Below are 19,678 nucleotides of genomic sequence, written 5' to 3'. Positions count from 1 at the left end.
ACACTATGCGTGAAAGGGATATGTTAGTGACATATGTTAAATCTAATCAATACTTATTTTAACGAAATGAGAACACATTTATGCAAAGTGCTATTCAAGAAACAATGAATACTGTCATTACAATAATAGTGGTGAGATTCAATCTCCGTATTTCACGTTACTTGCAATATAAAGATATGTTTCGGAATTCCAGGGTCTAGACCAGACTAAATGCACACCTGACAAAAGTGACAAACCAAATATAGCCACAGCTTTTAATGTCGAACCCCGTTGGCTCGAACTTTATTGGCTTAAATTCCTCGTAGGTTCGATGTAAAGGACATTTTTCTTTATACCGTGGATTGTTTACGCATGTCCATGGGAGTTCGAGCCAAAGGGGTTCGACTGAATAACTGTTGTTGTATCCCAGGGTATAGCTTTTGGAACAACATATAAATAAAGCTAGAGCTGTTAATTAATACCCCAAACAAGCCACTTGGTACGCCAACGAGCTTTTGTGATATTATTTTTTTAGACCTGCACTTAGGCATAATACATTATTTAAGAAAATAATTGCGTGATTGATGTCGAACGCAGTTGGGCTGATTAAAATTTGTGGAGTCCGACTCAAACAGCCCAACTGCATCTATACCCTCGATGATGACATCAATTATTACTTATATTTACACCAGCAGCCAATTGTATAAACAGATTTACCCAGGGTAATATTTTACCGGCGGTAATTTTTCTGGTAAATTGGCGGTAAGCAATTGTATAAAACAAAATTAAGATTTTACCAAGCTATTTACCGCGGTAATATTTACCCTCCTCCAAGAGGTGGGTAAATTGATTTACCGTCTCAGTTACCAGAATCAAGATGGCCGACCAGACATAAAAAAACGCTCGATTCTCAACTCATTTTGTCGATTTTAAAGACAATTGAAACTTCGTAAATAGAAAACTGTTCCATTACATCCATATCAATAGAAGACAGGAATTCAGAGGTAAGAAATCGCCAATAACCACTGTGTGAACAAATTAATGCATTAAAAATATTCCCACGAACAAATTTCATCATTCATGTACAAAAACAGTAACACAAGAAATCTGAAGTTTAAGAATGTAATTACCTTGTTTTGCGTTTAAATAATTCCAAAATCTTTCAAAATTCAATGCAATGGTTCGAGACCAACACTTGATTGCAGGTCTCGACCTTACTTTGTTGAAATGTATCCCACTTTGCACATATTTTGAGTATTTTGCACATAAATATTTACAATCAAATTAAACCGCCTGTAAACATTGAACAATAAATGACAGCTATGACGTCATTTTCTATGAAAAATACCTCAGTCTAGACTATTGTCTATTTCTACAGTTTTCTTTTATATAGAGGCACAAAATAGGGTGATTGCTGACCAAATACTGTAAAGTGCATTGATAATATAAAAGTTTACTGTATATTTGAAAAAAACAACAACAGCTGTGGTATGACAACATACCCATGTATGATATTTTGAGTTTGTTATATAAATTATACTATTGCATATACAGTTAGTACAGTTCCGTGATAAACATGTTTATGTTCAGTTGTACACAACCATTTTATATTTGTGATAATGAATAAAAAAAAATATTTTATGCTTTTCATCAGCGAAAGCCAGCAGAGCCAGTGTGATGTTAGAACATATAAAAGACACATGATTAAAGACACCAAGAGCAGTGAGGTAATAATTAGATGTTTTTTTTTCTTCTGTAAATTATCAGAATATTGTCATTTTAGTGAAAGCAAAATATTAATAACTGGTTTGTTTATTGTGAAAGCCATCATCTCTTACCGACGCTCTTGTTAACTTACCTTTCAAATTTATAGAAACATTGGTCTCTAGGGAACGGCGTCACCTCCCCCCCCCCCCCCCATTTAAGATATGAAGCTGATTTTCACAGACAGCATATCATTTTAATGAGTACAAAATAATTTTGTTTTCTTTAGATTGCTACCAGTGGAGGACCAAGGTTATATGACAAATGTGTCGTCAAGAAAACATCACAAAATGAACTTCATGGAGCCGCTAGTGTATAATATGCTGTTTAACATTGCTGATTCTGGTTATTGGTATCTACATAAGAATTGACTTTGATTTTAATTTAAGACCATTTATAGTTTAATGAAAATAGAAAATAAATGTTACACTCCTTGTATATTGACTTTATGCTCCTGTAAAATGGAAATATGGTGACTATATGAGTAAGTACTTCTAACACTTAAATTTGACATCCACAATGGGACAGCTTAGTTTTTAAATAGTTAAAAAATATTATTAAATAGTGCTGACAATAACTGAAGAGATCATGTTTCATTCTATTTTAAACAGAAACAATGATGACATAAATAAGCAGACACTAAAAAGAATTTCATTAAGTTTATATACACTTTTAGTGCCAAGTTGAGGCTACTGCAAGTCTATGGGTAGGAACATAATTATACAAACATATATATATGCTACAAACAAGATCAAAGAAAAAGATTCAAGATCATTTGGTCATTAATAATAAACATAACTGATATACAAATGTCGCATGTAGTTTAATAATCTTATAAATTTGCAAAGTGGTTGGATGCAGCATTTAATAAATGGAATTCTTCAAGAAATGACGAGAAAGGAGATATAGAAAAGATCAAGACTTAGTACACATATAGTATGTGTCTGTATTGACACTAAAAGAATCAGTGGTGTTTGCTGACATATATTCTTAATTTCAGCAATAATTCAGTTTAAAATAACAATGGACCCCCAGCTTTAATTAAGAAATACATGGAATACTGAAACAATGGTACATATTAGATTAGAGATATGAATTATTGATCACTTTAATGAGAATCAATTCAATGAAACTAAGTGCATAAATTCTATGACAAGTTGAAACTGACTATAAATTCCTTAGGTGTCAGCGTGAGAAAAACGGACGATGCCATTAAATTTTATTCAAAGATATTTTTTTTTGTATTTTATGTAAGTATCATTTATTGTAAGTTAATTTCTGTTTTAAATTTATTCAGATATATTGTGTCATTATGACTTGCAATAATGTTCGCATTTTTCTGCGGTATTCGTAAACTGTTTTGTATGAAGTAAAGAGTAACATCCCTGAATTCAGAATAAACCTACCCCTTGCAATGTTGCATGTGTTTTATTGATCAGCCACGGGAGTAGCTTATAAATACTTTTTACTGTTTTGTTGAATATTTACCATGTAACTTGTTGGACTGATTTAATGAATTTTGTCATTAAACCTGCCTTTTAAATTATTTTTTTATAAAAATGGAATGTGGACGTTCATTTTTTTTTTATAAAAAAAACCCCTCCAATCTGACAGCTGTGCGGGAAAATGACGTCACTCAATTGCATTATGGGACATTTTGGTAAAATTTACCCTGGTAAATTTACCGCCTTGGTAATTTCTTTTATACAACGTAATTACCGCCATGGTAATATTACCACGGAATTTACCTGTGGTTTAACTTACCGAGGTAAATATTGACCATTGTTTATACAATTGGCTGCAGTAGTTCATTATTATTTTTCACCCATTCTGTAAATAGAATGACCCAATCGTAACCGGAAACGGTGTATCATATGACGTCATAATAACGCGGGGAAAATAATCACTTCATAGTTGATAAATTAAATAATTTATTAACGCTTATGACACCAATACATTTAACACATCATAAATTGACACTTTTTTAAAATGTTGATTTAAGTTGTTCGTGGCCTCCTGGCACAATACAAACAATAAGAAGAAAAACATTTTTCAATTTATATCAATAGACGATTATCCGCGATCCGAACATATCCGAAGATGATGCGCTCATCTGAAAATATTCAAAAAGGCCGTTCATATAAATATGGATATATGTCCTTTGGAGTAAAAATCTGCACTTTTACTGACAATAATTGGCAAGCATTTTTTACACCTCTTAATTGCATGATATTAAAAGGCGTGTGAACCATATACACATATGTTGTTCCGGGCTGCTTTTTGTACATTCACAATGACATTTTGGAAGACTTGGGGAATTGTTAATTCATTTCTGAAGTTAAAGATATAAATATATCTCGAAAATGTGAAAACAACGTAACTGGTAAACTGAGGAACATCTGTATCTTTTTTTCAATTTGTGATTCAAGTTTCTTGTTTATTAAAATACTGGCAAATGATTTAATATCGATTTTTTAATGTTAAGGTTTCTACAAAGGATATCTAACTCCATCAAAAAATGTTTCTATTTACGACCGTGTATTCTTGGCAGACTTCATTATAGGCCAATTACCATATCCAGATTCCGAGTAATAAACAATATAAAAGACTTGCTTAAGGGAATTGTAATGTTTTTACAAGAATCTAGGACGTCCTCATTGATTAGTTTCATTTTTCATTCACTGACATTCACAGTGAGAGCATGAGAGATGTTTTGTTTGAATTTGGTTTATAAATCAATATACAATAGGAATCAAAAGTTTGATTCTAAAATAAGATTATCAGAAAAGAAAATCCATTGAGGCTTCGAGAAGAATACTGCAATACATACAATTACGGAATTAGTGCATATAACAGGGGAAGCATTGCATACACTGTATTCTGTAGATATAGAAGACAAAGCAGTCGCATTGATATTTACCTTTAACAATTGTCTGGGCAGTTATTTACCAATGGCTCAACTTAATTATAATGTTTCAAACAGTGCAGTACCACTAATGAACACTACTCATAGTTATGGGTTGCACAGATATTTTGAAAAATTGATGAACCACTCGATAATGGTACAGAAAATTATTATAAAAGAACAAACTGTCAACTACTGGAAGCTTATAGACTTTTGAAAATACACCTTTAAAAATAACTGCAATGTCCATGAATAAAATTATAAATTATTAAATGACGAGTGCCCAAATATATCTTTATTGTTGATTGCCACCAGTATTCATAGTCTTCAAGGCTTAGTTGTCAACAACATACACCTGTCAAATAATGGTTTTCCATGAAATTATCTAATGTGAGAGCTATCACAATAAAGAGTAAACAAAGCGAGTTATTAAAGTGAAATTTTATATACTATAAAAAAACAACTTCAAGTGTCCGTAAAATCATTCCTCCTAATAGACTACAGTTATTTACTGATATCGCCTCGGTCCATATCACAGGATATTAAACAGCTACTAAACAAAAAAAATGTATATGTAAACCAACAAAACATATGCATATTAAGTATAGTTCTTGTTACCAACCAACTCTAGTGGTCTTTACAAGAACTGGGTATTCCGCCAAAATCTCCCCAATCTTTCTCCAAGTAACAATACTACATGTTTTGAATGAGCATACATTTCACATATTTATTTGTTTTATTCTTTTTTCCGTTGCATAGAGTTTTTCGTAGGATGGACTTGGCTGTAACTAGAAGAAAACACAGCAGATCTTCTGGAATTAAGCGCTATTTTATATAATAAACAAATGTACTCTGATCGGAGATAAAACATCAAATGCCATTTCTATAACGCAAGTCATTTTCTATTTCAGTTTTATTGCAATTGTACTATTTCAAGAGGTTTAACAGTCTTAAAACATAAAACCTTTTTCTTAAATAAGTCAATGAATTATTCAGAAGTTCAATTGAATGGAAAAGAACAAACCCTCACTTGATCTGTAACGAGTCTACACGGTATATGTTATATAGAGGATCTGTAACGAGTCTACATGGTATATGTTGTATAGAGGATATGTAACGAGTCTACACGGTATATGTTGTATAGAGGATCTGTAACGAGTCTTCACGGTATATGTTATATAGAGGATCTGTAACGAGTCTTCACGGTATATGTTATATAGAGGATATTTAACGAGTCTACACGGTATATGTTATATAGAGGATCTGTGACGAGTCTTCACGGTATATGTTGTATAAAGGATCTGTAACGAGTCTTCACGGTATATGTTATATAGAGGATCTGTAACGAGTCTTCACGGTATATGTTGTATAAAGGATCTGTAACGAGTCTTCACAGTATATGTTGTATAGAGGATTTGTAACGAGTCTACACGGTATATGTTATATAGAGGATCTGTAACGAGTCTTCACGGTATATGTTGTATAGAGGATCTGTGACGTGTCTACACGGTATATGTTGTATAGAGGATCTGTAACGAGTCTACACGGTATATGTTGTATAGAGGATCTGTAACGAGTCTACACGGTATATGTTGTATAGAGGATATGTAACGAGTCAACACGGTAGATGTTGTATAGAGGATCTGTGACGTGTCTACACGGTATATGTTGTATAGAGGATCTGTAACGTGTCTACACGGTATATGTTGTATAGAGGATCTGTAACGTGTCTACACGGTATATGTTGTATATGGGATCTGTAACGAGTCTACACGGTATATGTTGTATAGAGGATCTGTAACGAGTCTACACGGTATATGTTGTATATGGGATCTGTAACGTGTCTACACGGTATATGTTGTATATGGGATCTGTACCCAGTCTACACGGTATATGTTGTATAGAGGATCTGTAACGTGTCTACACGGTATATGTTGTATAGAGGATCTGTAACGTGTCTACACGGTATATGTTGTATATGGGATCTGTAACGAGTCTACACGGTATATGTTGTATATGGGATCTGTAACGTGTCTACACGGTATATTTTATATAGAGGATCTGTAACGTGTCTACACGGTATATGTTGTATATGGGATCTGTAACGAATCTACACGGTATATGTTGTATAGAGGATCTGTAACGTGTCTACACGGTATATGTTGTATAGAGGATCTGTAACGTGTCTACACGGTATATGTTGTATAGGGGATCTGTAACGTGTCTACACGGTATATGTTGTATAGAGGATCTGTGACGTGTCTACACGGTATATGTTGTATAGAGGATCTGTAACGAGTCTACACGGTATATGTTGTATAGAGGATCTGTAACGTGTCTACACGGTATATGTTGTATAGAGGATCTGTAACGAGTCTACACGGTATATGTTGTATAGAGGATCTGTAACGTGTCTACAAGGTATATGTTGTATAGAGGATCTGTAACGAGTCTACACGGTATATGTTGTATAGAGGATCTGTAACGTTTCTACACGGTATATGTTGTATAGAGGATCTGTAACGAATCTACACAGTATATGTTGTATAGAGGATCTGTAACGAGTCTACACGGTATATGTTGTATAGAGGATCTGTAACGTGTCTACACGGTATATGTTGTATAGAGGATCTGTAACGAGTCTACACGGTTTATGTTGTTTAGAGGATCTGTAACGTATCTACACGGTATATGTTGTATAGAGGATCTGTAACGAGTCTACACGGTATATGTTGTATAGGGGATCTGTGACGTGTCTACACGGTGTATGTTGTATAGAGGATCTGTAACGTGTCTACACGGTATATGTTGTATAGAGGATCTGTAACGTGTCTACACGGTATATGTTGTATAGAGGATCTGTAACGTGTCTACACGGTATATGTTGTATAGAGGATCTGTAACGTGTCTACACAGTGTATGTTGTATAGAGGATCTGTAACGAGTCTACACGGTATATGTTGTATAGAGAATCTGTAACGAGTCTACACGGTATATGTTGTATAGAGGATCTGTAACGTGTCTACACGGTATATGTTGTATAGAGGATCTGTAACGTGTCTACACGGTATATTTTATATAGAAGATCTGTAACGAGTCTACACGGTATATTTTATATAGAGGATCTGTAACGAGTCTACACGGTATATGTTGTATAGGGGATCTGTAACGTGTCTACACGGTATGTGTTGTATAGGGGATCTGTAACGAGTCTACACGGTATATGTTGTATAGAGGATCTGTAACGTGTCTACACGGTATATGTTGTATAGAGGATCTGTAACGAGTCTACACGGTATATGTTGTATAGAGGATCTGTAACGTGTCTACACGGTATATGTTGTATAGAGGATCTGTAACGTGTCTACACGGTATATGTTGTATAGAGAATCTGTAACGAGTCTACACGGTATATGTTGTATAAAGCTTCTGTGACGAGTCTACACGGTATATGTTGTATAGGGGATCTGTAACGTGTCTACACGGTATATGTTGTATAGAGGATCTGTAACGAGTCTACACGGTATATGTTGTATAGAGGATCTGTGACGAGTCTACACGGTATATGTTGTATAGGGGATCTGTGACGAGTCTACACGGTATATGTTGTATAGGGGATCTGTAACGAGTCTACACGGTATATGTTGTATAGAGGATCTGTAACGAGTCTACACGGTATATGTTGTATAGAGGATCTGTAACGAGTCTACACGGTATATGTTGTATAGGGGATCTGTAACGTGTCTACACGGTATATGTTGTATAGGGGATCTGTAACGAGTCTACACGGTATATGTTGTATAGAGGATCTGTAACGTGTCTACACGGTATATGTTGTATAGAAGATATGTAAGGAGTTGTCGGATAAAACACACATTTATTTAACGAGGGCTGGTTATCGTTCATTCTACGTTAAGTGTGCCATTATTTTATTTTAACCTGTCCTAAGCTTACATTTGTCTTAGATAGGTGATGAATTCTACCATTAGCGACGTTTAATAAAAGCAAAGCATGGGTTGCACCAGGGACAGCATTTTTTACCCGATATTGATAGCCCTATTTTAACCTGAACACCCATATATAGTGCCTTTAGGGCTGTTTTGCCCTGTGCCAAGCGAGTGTTAATGAATTGAATGCTATGAAAGGACATAAAATGCAGAGGAAACTTTAATTAAAAATGCTAAAACAATGGAACTAAGGTGTTTATAAGTTTTTACTTTCAATTTTTGATGATATTGCACATAAAATATGCACAGTGACAATATTTTAGTAAGCGAGCCTTTGGCGAGTTAGAATTGATTCGTGCAATTAGATGACAAGTGCTATTCTCTGTATCATTTTTTTTTCCAGTAAAAAAATCCCCCAAAATACCTATTTGTGTCACCTTCGCTAATGATGAGCTGAATACCACAAACTGACAAAGTATTGCCAAGGCCTACGCTACATGCTTGCAGAAATGTAGTACCCCGAAGAATTAAAAATAAAACGATCGCTTTTACAAACCACTTATAGGTTGTGTGAATACTGAGATCATATCGTATTCTTTATATTTATCAACATATTACTTGATGTCATCTTACTGACTTAGAATACAACCTCATTAGCTGATACATTGTCAATGCTAAACCTAACGCAGTGGGTGTGTATCTGATGAGTGGCAATAGACTGGCCTCTAAACATCCACGAAAGTTGGAATTCCTAATGAGAAAGCCCTTAACTTAATTATTGCATCCCTGCAATTTCAGTGAAAAAGACGGTTGTATTCTAGATGTAATTTGTATTCTAAACATGCGTTTTTATATGGAATCAAGGGAGAATATCATGCACGTTGACCTCTAAGATGTAAATTGTGGTTGGAATGTGTTAGAGAATTATTTTGACATTTTCCTCGACACTTGTTCATCTTTCTCATTTCATTTTTAAAATATAATAAAACTAAATTTGACACACAACAACGATCAAATCGTGTTTTTTTTTACTGTCTACAGAGAACACATTGCAAACAAAAATGAAATCAACGTGGATAAATGAATTTCATTTGAAATTATTATATTTAGTTATTGAAGTACTAGTACAACAGAAACATGATAGCCCATGATAACCATTTTAATAATGTAATAATATACAATACCAAAATTATTAAAAACAAGAGAATACCATTGAGATACTAATTGGTATAGGGTTTCTAAGAGTAATTTATAGATAAGAAGCTCCTAATATGTATATCATATATTTAATTAGATTTGCTTATTATTTTACCATATGTAACTGTCTTAAATGTGCTGAGATTATTGTCCTTAGTCTAACTTTGATGAGGGTGCGGGGTGTGCATTTGCCTAAGCCTTTTTGAATTAAAGTTTAATATTAAGGTCTTAAAACAAGTCCGGTGTTTTCTTACGCTATGCTGGGCGAATAAGAGTCACATGGAATCTCTTGTTGGTATCCTCTCTCTCTTTTTACTTTGTGATGTCTTATTTAATGAACGTTGTGTTGTGGCTGGAAGGAAATGTGTCAATCTTTTGGGATAGAGAAACATTTGATTTTGATAAATCTATAAATTTACTAAAATGTCAAAGGTTTTGATAACTGTACTCTATTATATTAAGAAGTAATATGTGGTGACTGCAATTTGTTTTGCTGTTTGGTGAACATGCTGAATATGCGTGATCTGTATTAATAAATAGACATCCAAAATAGATGTGTTGTTATTAAAAACAGAGTTTGCAGCCTCATGAAAAGTCTGGTATCCTGATGAAACACAAATATATAAGAAAAGTATTCTGTTACTTTCAATGCTAAACATTTCGTAATTGCCATTTGCTTACATTTACGCCTTTGCCTAGTTTGACGGTAAAAATGTATAAGGCGTAAATCACTTCAAAGCAATTGTTATTTTATTTCAGTACCGTATGATGGACCTGACCCGGAACAACAATCAACGACTCGTATACCACCTACGTGTAGCAGCAGTAACAATACCGGGGTTTTGTATTACGTGGTCGCAGTTGTGCTTATTTACGGTTAATCCATTGTGGTGATGATCGCATCACACACACGGCGAATCAAGCAAGAGGGCCAGCTGAGGCCTTATCTAAAATAGAAGGTAGCGCTGAAAATGAAATTCCGGCGAGAGCAACTGTTATAAATGATCTCTGAGCTTGCTACCAAGTCTGGTTAAACACCCATACCCAACCTGAACAATGAAGAGACGTCTTTTTAAGATATGAAACGGACGGACAGCACAATTGAAGTCACTTCTCTTTTTTGCCGATTAATAAGCGATGCATATGAATGAAGACTTGTACTGCATAAACGTGCGTGTGTGTACACTATGTATTCTAGGACAACTTATGTTTGCGTATTTATTTGACTCATAGATTATATTTTCTAAAATGGGTAGTTTTGAGATGAGAGACTATTTGCGAAAGAATTTTACCATGCATATTATTGCTTATTACCTGGTAGGAATAGTTAGGTCGTATATTTTTTCACTTTGTACAGTTTACAAGTCAGAATATGTAAACGTTAAATCCCCTATTACATTTTGTCTGGCGTAAGGATGTATTTGGAAACTACTCAGCAGCCAACAAATTAATGTATTGTTGAAAGGTTTTAAAACGAAAAGGATTATACTCGGATGATGAAAAGTTACAAACATGCTCAAAATAAGAAAAAAATAACACCTGGAACCATAATGAGACCAATACATTCACTCGGAATTTTGGGCGAATATTTTGAGGTGAATATCAGTGTACGGGTGTGTCTTCATATAACGTTACGTTTAAACTGCCCATACAGTTTGCAATAGTTTAAAAGCTTTTGTTTTGTCTCGAAATGAAACAAATGTTGAAAAGCCACGGTGACAGTGTACACTAAAATCCAAAATGGCACCGTACACTTCCTTTTCATTGCCAATCAGAATTGATGCTTCTTAGTTATGCAACAATGTATAAAACTCCGCTTCTTGCATTCTATTACCGCACAAAGTAAAGTATTTCTATTCTGTTTTTGTATTTGATCATAATAATAACAATTACTTAAATGAGACTCGTATTACGCATAAAATAATTTAAGAATAAACAACGTATTTAAATATCATTCTACCCCCAAAAATAGCAGTAACTGCGGTGTCATAATGCATTGGCGTTTGGGTAGTGTCGGGCATCCAAAACATTTAACACTTTTTGTTTGAGTGCAAATACGTGTACTAAACCTTTTAGCTTTTATAAAAGGATATATTGTACCTTAAAGTTAAAAAAGAACTAACACTCTTTTAATATTTTATGACCAAGTTTTGCAATATAGCAATTCCTTTCACCATTCACCTAAAAAACTGTTAAACAACAAAATATGTAAAAGAAATATTTACGTGACATACGTTCATACCAATAAGAACTGTTATTTTACTGAATAAGAACACACTTATGATTATAGGATTGACATAGTATTAACTTATCTGAGTATTCATCAGTGTGCACTGTCATATCATGAGTCGTTTCTCTTTAAATTTTACGTATGTTTAAGATTTCACTGAAATATCCAATACTTGTCAATGCACATATATATACGGTAACTGAATTTATTTTATATATCCGATGTGTATTAATATGTATTTTGCTCTCTGTTAACATTGTCTTCCTTTGTTGTTTTTGTTTATCCACGTGTTTTGTTTAAATACCAGGAAGTAAACAATATCATGTGACCAAAAGAAAAAGTAATCAAACGAAGCATTAGGTCAACATCCACTATTATTTATTTTTGTGATATTTTCACTAGTAACTTAGTTATTACACATTTGTTAGGCAATTAAACCATAATGTGCCACTAGTCAAATAACCATTTTGTAAATGCAATGTTCATGTATATGTCTGTTCGTCGTTGTGTTATTTGCATAGTATTTTGTTGAAATGTTTTGATCAGGGGTCATATTGACCTACTTCAAACACATCGTCTGTATATACTTTTTCGATGAATAAACCTTCTTCTTCTTCTATGAAACTGATTTCCATACAACAATGAGCACTATGAAACAATGATGGAAGTGAAAATTCAATTCCGTTTTGATAAAACAGTTTCGAGTAGATTGCGATAGAAAAAACTATACTATCAAATTATTAGATAACATGTTTGTACAAAAGATATCCAACTCCATCGAAGACTGCTTCTAATTGCCACCGTTTACTCTTGGCAGGTTTCATTATAGACCAATTACCATATGGAGATTCAGAGTAATGAACAACATAAAAGTCTTGCATAAGGGAAATGTTGTTACAAGAAAATAGGACGTCCTCATTGATCAGCTTCATTTTTCACTCACTGACATTTACAGTGAGAGCATGAGAGATGTTTTGTTCATATTTGTTTTATAAGTCAATTCACAAAAGGAATCAATAGTTTGATTCTAGAATAAGTTTATCAGAGAACTATTCCATTGGGGTCCTCACAAAATAAACGACAATACAAACAATCACGGAATGTGTGCATATAACAGAGAAAGAAATGTATACACTGTTTTCTGTAGATATAGAAGACTGGTTTAGTCTCAGCGATTTTCCTTTAAAGCAGCACTCTTACAGATTGAGCGTTCTGACTCCTTTTTTTGTCTTGGAATGAGTCAATTAATGCAAAAAGCATGGAAACCAATGGTATAAGACGTCTGGCAAAAAGATTGCAGATTTTCTGATGTTTTATGCAATTATCTTAAACGGGTAATAACGCTTCTAGCCATAAAACATTAATTTTCGAACGGAAATATGAAAATCGGCGATGTTATTTTTTTGTCAGCAGTCTTTAATATATCACTGGTGTGCAGATATTACGCAAAAAAATGGCTCATTCCAAGAAAAAAACAACTAAAAAGTGGCCAAAACAACTCAGTTCTTATAATATGACATGAGCATGTGAAAAAGTAATACATAATGACAACGAGGCTGTTGTAAAAAGAAAACATACAAGATATATGTTATACAATGCTTTGTATGAATATGTCGAGAGTTATAGAGTATCGGATACATGCGTTGTTGTACAGATATATTAACATTTTAGAACAGTTTTACTATTTTCTTCACAAATTGACACAACTTTTTATAGTTCGACATTTGAGTGTTACACATACACATTAGAGATTTAAATTTGATGACATTCGGATTAACATAGTTTTTTATCAATAAATTGCTTCTTGCTATTGTTTAAAGCTATACATTCAAGTTAATAGTGATATTCGTCTCCAATGCTACTGTTTGCTTGACACAAAGGACATTTCCTTGTTGACAAATTGAGAGTGCAGCTTAACAATTGTCTGACAGAATTATAAAGGAACAACTGTCAAATATCTATAACTTAAGGATTTTTGAAAAGGATAAACCTTAAGAAATTTCATTTGTGTTCATAAATTATAAGGTGGCAAGTTATAAATACATCTTTATTGTTGATTGACATCTGTGGTGTAAATAACGTTTTCGAGGTTCACTTGCCAACACCATATCATGACGAAAAATGTTTTTTTCGGAATTACCTAGTTTGATAGTTATAATAGATTGTCTTTCTCTCTGTATGTAATATGTAGCTAAGGGAAATGTAATGTTGTTACAAGAAAATAGGACGTCCTCATTGATCAGCTTCATTTTTCATTTACTGACATCCACAGTGATAGCATGAGAGATGTTTTGTTTGAATTTGTTTTATAAGTCAATATACAATAGTAATCGGTAGTTGGACTCTTATACAAGTCAACAAACGATTTTTTTTATATACTATCAAGATAAAAACATCAGAAGTCATAACAGTATTCATGATAAACCTTTCATCCTAAATAGAGTGCAGTTTTCCGGAAAGACATCCGCGGTTAGTTCCTATGGTTACAATCATACATGTTAAGAATGTGCATCGAATTCACATGTGTATTCTTAAATTTATTTGGCATAAAGTTATGCGTAGACTGGACTTGACTGCATTCAGAAGGGAACAAAGCAGATCTTCTGGTATTAATCAATCGTTCATATTGGACATATCTACTCTGATCAGAGATAAAACATCACATGTCATTTCTGTTACGTATTTCATCTTTTTTTCAGCTTCGTTTCCTAATTATAATAACGTGAATAACTCCTTATTAATAACATAAAATAAAGTCAATGAAACTTATTATTATCAAGTGTTTCAGATGTTATTTGCCGTTTAAAGGTAATTCAGACTGGCACATTTTAATGACATTTAAATGAAGCAAAAAAAAAACCAAAACCAAACAACACATTGATTCTCGGGAAACACATAGTAGTATATTTTAGAACTATATTTTGTAATGACATGTTATCTTTAGTATGAGTATTGATTGTGTTCACTATTTGGTTTATGTTGTATAAATGATATGTAACGAGTCGTCACATATTACATAAACTCATTTAACGAATTCTGGAAAATTGTTACTAACATAATTTCTGGACGAAGAATAAGGTTTATTAAAAAAAATCGGACGATTTGAATAGACTTGTGTATTATACGATGACGAGTGTCAGATTATTTTTAGCACCGTCTTTTTCCTAATAAACAATACCTAAAATTCCAACCTGTTTTAACTGCGCTGATGATGAGCCGAACACCATAAACTAACAAAGCAATGCCGTTTCCTGCCCTACATGCTTGCAGAAATGTAGAAACCGGAATAAAAAAATGATGAACAATATCCGATCGTATTTAAAAAAACAACAAACACGCTTATAGTGAATTATGAAATTATATCAAAGTGAAACACCACATACAGCTTAACTATTAATAAAAATGCTTTCTTTAAGATGATGACGTCACATCCGGTAGGATAACACATATATTTTTGTTTCATGTCCATGACGTTAATTCCTGTTTGTAAAGAGAAAGCGGCGAGCGTTTTAATAATTATTTTTGTATGAATACAAGAGGAAATAGCACGTTTGCCCCTTAAGCTTTAGATGAAAAATGAACTACTTTATTTAAAAAAGTCTTTATCATTAAACTATATAAAAGATAAACGTATGACTTGTTGGAATGTAACCAATGGAACAATATTTGTTTCAAATTATTTTGTTTTCAACAATGCAGGATAAATTGTTATATACACATGTTTAATACGTTATGGTTATATTAAAGCGGACATAAGGCATAACATGTGATAAAACTGTTTCTACGTATGTTGTGTGAGCAAGTTATAATGCAAAAGTTAACTAATTTTCAATAATATTCATCACGATTTATAACTTTGAATACGAATAAAGACGAAAGAACAGGGAAAAAATAATTCTGAATTCTTACAAATAGCATACATAAACAACGAGATTTATTTTACTTTAAGAAGGAAACACTTCTACGCACGTAGTCAAAACCGGACTGAATAATGGATATCTACTGGTGAATTTAATTCTTTATGAGATAATGGTCGTAAATTATCCCGAATATTATTCCCCATCGCACAAAACTCATCCGCAAACAAATTTCAGATTTCAAGACTTGTATTAGCTGAAAGGGACACGTTCACGTTTAAAAGTGTCAGAAATGTGATTGTGCAATGTGAATAACATGCTTGTAATGAAAGAAAGGTTATATTGTTAAAGATGCACTCTTATTCCCAAATAAGATTTACCACATTCAATAACATTGTGTTAATATTCCAAAAAGGATTAATAAATGTCGAAAACAATGGTCCTTATGAAGGATACCGAGTTTAATGTGAAAGAAATGAGCATAAAACACTGTATTTCTACCTTTTGAGACTATAGAGAAGTATAGTAGATCAAAGTAAATCTTTTAGCATTCACCAATCATTTAATATTTTGCGCTGTCTGCTATTAAATACACCGTTACAACCTTCTTATCAGTATTTTTTTTTCCATAAATGCATGATTAGTAATCAGTTTAAGGTTTATCAGTCAAAATTGATGTTTGTGATACATGTGTATGTAGTGATTTTGAATAAGAGTGTCACTTTTACTATATTATTTATATTTTTTTACAGAAAATAAGATATTTTGCCAAAAAGCGTTAGTTACGCTATTAAAATGACCGACTTCCTCCTTGGATTAATCAAATTCTGTTAAAATGAGGTTGTTTATTTTTAGATGAATTTCGGTAAAAAAACTCAATTTAACAACGTTTGAAAAAAACTTGCCCCCCAAAAATAATCCGTGAACTAGTCCCTTTAACTATTGTTTCGGGTCACCCGACCATTGGGAGGATTGAGTCGATGAGTTATCACACTAAAATGTAAACTGTGTTTCAATTTTTGATTCGACTGTGACGATGATTGTTTACGGCATTGGCCGATTTTCTCATTGATTTTGTAAGCATTTAATGGAACAAAATTTGACACAACGATAAAAAGCATAGTACATAAGATCCCATTGTCATATTCATTACAAACTATTTTTTTACTGTCAAATAGAAAGCATTGCAAACAAAAACGAAATGACCGTGAATCAAGGCATTTAATTCGAAATTAATATTTTCATTTATTTATGGTCTAGTACACCCGTATCATGATAACGAATAATAACGATGTTCAAGGACAAATCTTTACTATTGTAACGATATACAATACCAACATCACTTTAAACAAGAGAATACCATTGAGATGCTTATTGGTATAGGATGTCTTAGAATAATTCACGGTAAAGTAGACCTACCTATAAAGATCATATGTTTAATCCAATGTTCTTATCAGTTTACTTGTTGCCACAGCAACACAGACATATTGTCCCATTACTCATATACAACTGCTCTTAACGAGACGTCTCAGGTTTACATAAATGTTCCGTTTCTGTCTCCGATCTGTCACAAGAAGTAATACGTATTCCTTTATTTTTTATTTTAAGCTCACCTGTCCATTGTTCCGTCGTCAATATTTCGTTGACAACTTCAAATATCTTCACTTCCTTATCGACGTTGCCATTTTCAGCGCAAATCAAGTTGCATTAATTACCCATTGGTTTAAAGATGCACTCTTACTCCCAAATAAGATTTACTACAATTAATAATATTGTTTAAATATTTCAAAAATGATGAATAAATGTTGAAAACGATGGTTCTTATAAAGGATATCGAGTTTAATTTGAAAGGAAGGTGCAAAAAAAAAACCCACTGTATTTCTACCTTATGAGACTAAAGTAGACCACAGTAAATCTTTTAGCATTCGCCAATCCTTTAATATTTTTGCGCTTTCTGATATTAAATACACGGTTACAATGTTGTTATCAGTAACTGATATTTTCCACAAATGCATTATTTAGTAAGAAGTTAAAGGATCATCAGTCTAAATTGATGTTTGTTATACCTGTGTACGTATTGATTTTGAATAAGAGTGTCACTTTGAATTGTGTAAATAATTTAATTCCATACAGCAGTAATGGTACCGGACAGGATTTTTTACCATTCTGATTTACTTTAATTGTAAACTACTTTTTTTGTTCGATTGTAAAGACAGCTGGTTAGAAAACAGTTCTATGTCCTCTTTGAGAGTCCATGATGTCATTCTGATTTTACGACAACTACTAGTATACGATCTTAGGTGACACGCAAACAATGTATACTCATCAGCACGAGTCGCCATAAAATATCGCATCTGGTAGCCATGATTGCAAAACATATATAGCGTAAATGGATTGATATAAACCAGTAACTAGTTGGTTGATTTGTAGCAATACCAAGAAATTGTTGTCTGTGACCCTCTAACAAAAAGTGTTCAATTTGTTGTTTTTTGTCAAACTTTAAAGGGAGTGGGAGAAGGGGGGGGGGGGTCTGTGTGTGCATATGCCTTACAGGTTTAAAAAGTTTTTTTGAATTTATGTTTTCTATTAAGCTAGTAAAAATGCAAATTTCTGATGCTGTGATGAGCGTATAAGAGCCTCAGTGGATCTCTTGTTAATATCCTGTTTCTAGTTCTGTTTTGCGGTGTCTTACTATGAACGTTGTGTTGGATCTGGAAGGCAAGGCCTCAATCATGGATTAAGACACATTGTATTTTGGATATATCTATAAATATACCATCTCTTTGAAATGCCAAAGGTATTAATAACTGTAATTTAATTTTATTAAGAAGTTATATGTTGTAATTACATTTTGTTTTGTATTTTGTTTCAACATGCTGATGATGCAATATTTGTTTTTTTCGGAGTAGACATCCTAGAGGAAATGTGTTTAGATTTAGAACAAAACGTGCAGCCTTTTCATTCTATGAAACTGCTTACAGTAACGGTTGGTATCCTGATCGTCCACAAATATGTTCTTTATATATTCTCTAAATATATGCTAAATGTTTGTAATTGCCATTTGCTTGCATTTGCGCTTTTGCCTAGCAGTTATATAGATCATTTTTGTATATCTCTGAAAATCATTTGCTACTTTATTACAGCATCGTATGATGGACCTGACCCGAGACCTGCGGTTTAGGATAGAGACGTCCAAGAATGACTCATACACCGCCCACGTGGAGCAGCAGCCCACAGATTATGACGATACCGGGGCCTTGTATTACGTGGTCGCAGTTGTGCTTATTTACGGTTTATCCATTGTGGTGATGATCGCCTCACACATACGACGAAACAAGCAAGACGGCCAGCTGAGGTCGTATCTAAAAGAGATGGCGGCGCTGAGAATGAAAAATCGACGCGAGCAACTGTTAGAACATATGAATGAGCTTGCAACTAGGTCTGCCTTAACGCCCATTACCAAACATATGAATGAAGAGACGTCCTTTCAAGACATTAAACGGATAGACAGAACAATTCAAGTCCCTTCTCCATCTACCCGTCTAACAGGTGAAGCAGATGAAGATTCGTACGGCAAGCCTTCTAACACAGTCCCCGACTGTTTATACCAATGAAACCCGGATTCATTCACTCCAAAAATGGATTCGTCATCGGAACTGGAAACTCTGTAAACAGAGCTAACGTCAGACCATTCATTCAAATATAATTTATCAAATAAAATACCCCATTCTGAGAGCTGAGTATTATAAATTATATACGTGCATGATTGTACACAATGCATACTTTGACCACTTATCTG

The 19,678-nt window shown here is 33.5% G+C and overlaps 2 protein-coding genes across 2 annotated transcripts in view; one reads left to right on the top strand and one right to left on the bottom strand.

The window, feature by feature from the left end:
• The window catches only part of LOC128213373 (peroxisomal biogenesis factor 3-like), a 246,858-nt gene that overhangs the window by 166,290 nt on the left and 60,890 nt on the right, over positions 1–19,678 (bottom strand). The window lies entirely within an intron of this gene.
• On the top strand, positions 18,793–19,493 carry LOC128215085 (uncharacterized). Its single transcript, XM_052921808.1, has 2 exons — positions 18,793–18,865; positions 19,023–19,493. Exons 1-2 carry the CDS (start codon positions 18,803–18,805, stop codon positions 19,491–19,493), a joined length of 534 nt encoding a protein of 177 aa, XP_052777768.1. The 5' UTR covers positions 18,793–18,802.

The sequence above is a fragment of the Mya arenaria genome, chromosome 13 (assembly GCF_026914265.1).
Source record: "Mya arenaria isolate MELC-2E11 chromosome 13, ASM2691426v1".
NCBI lineage: Eukaryota > Metazoa > Mollusca > Bivalvia > Myida > Myidae > Mya > Mya arenaria.
This window is presented reverse-complemented; position numbering and strand designations above follow the sequence as displayed.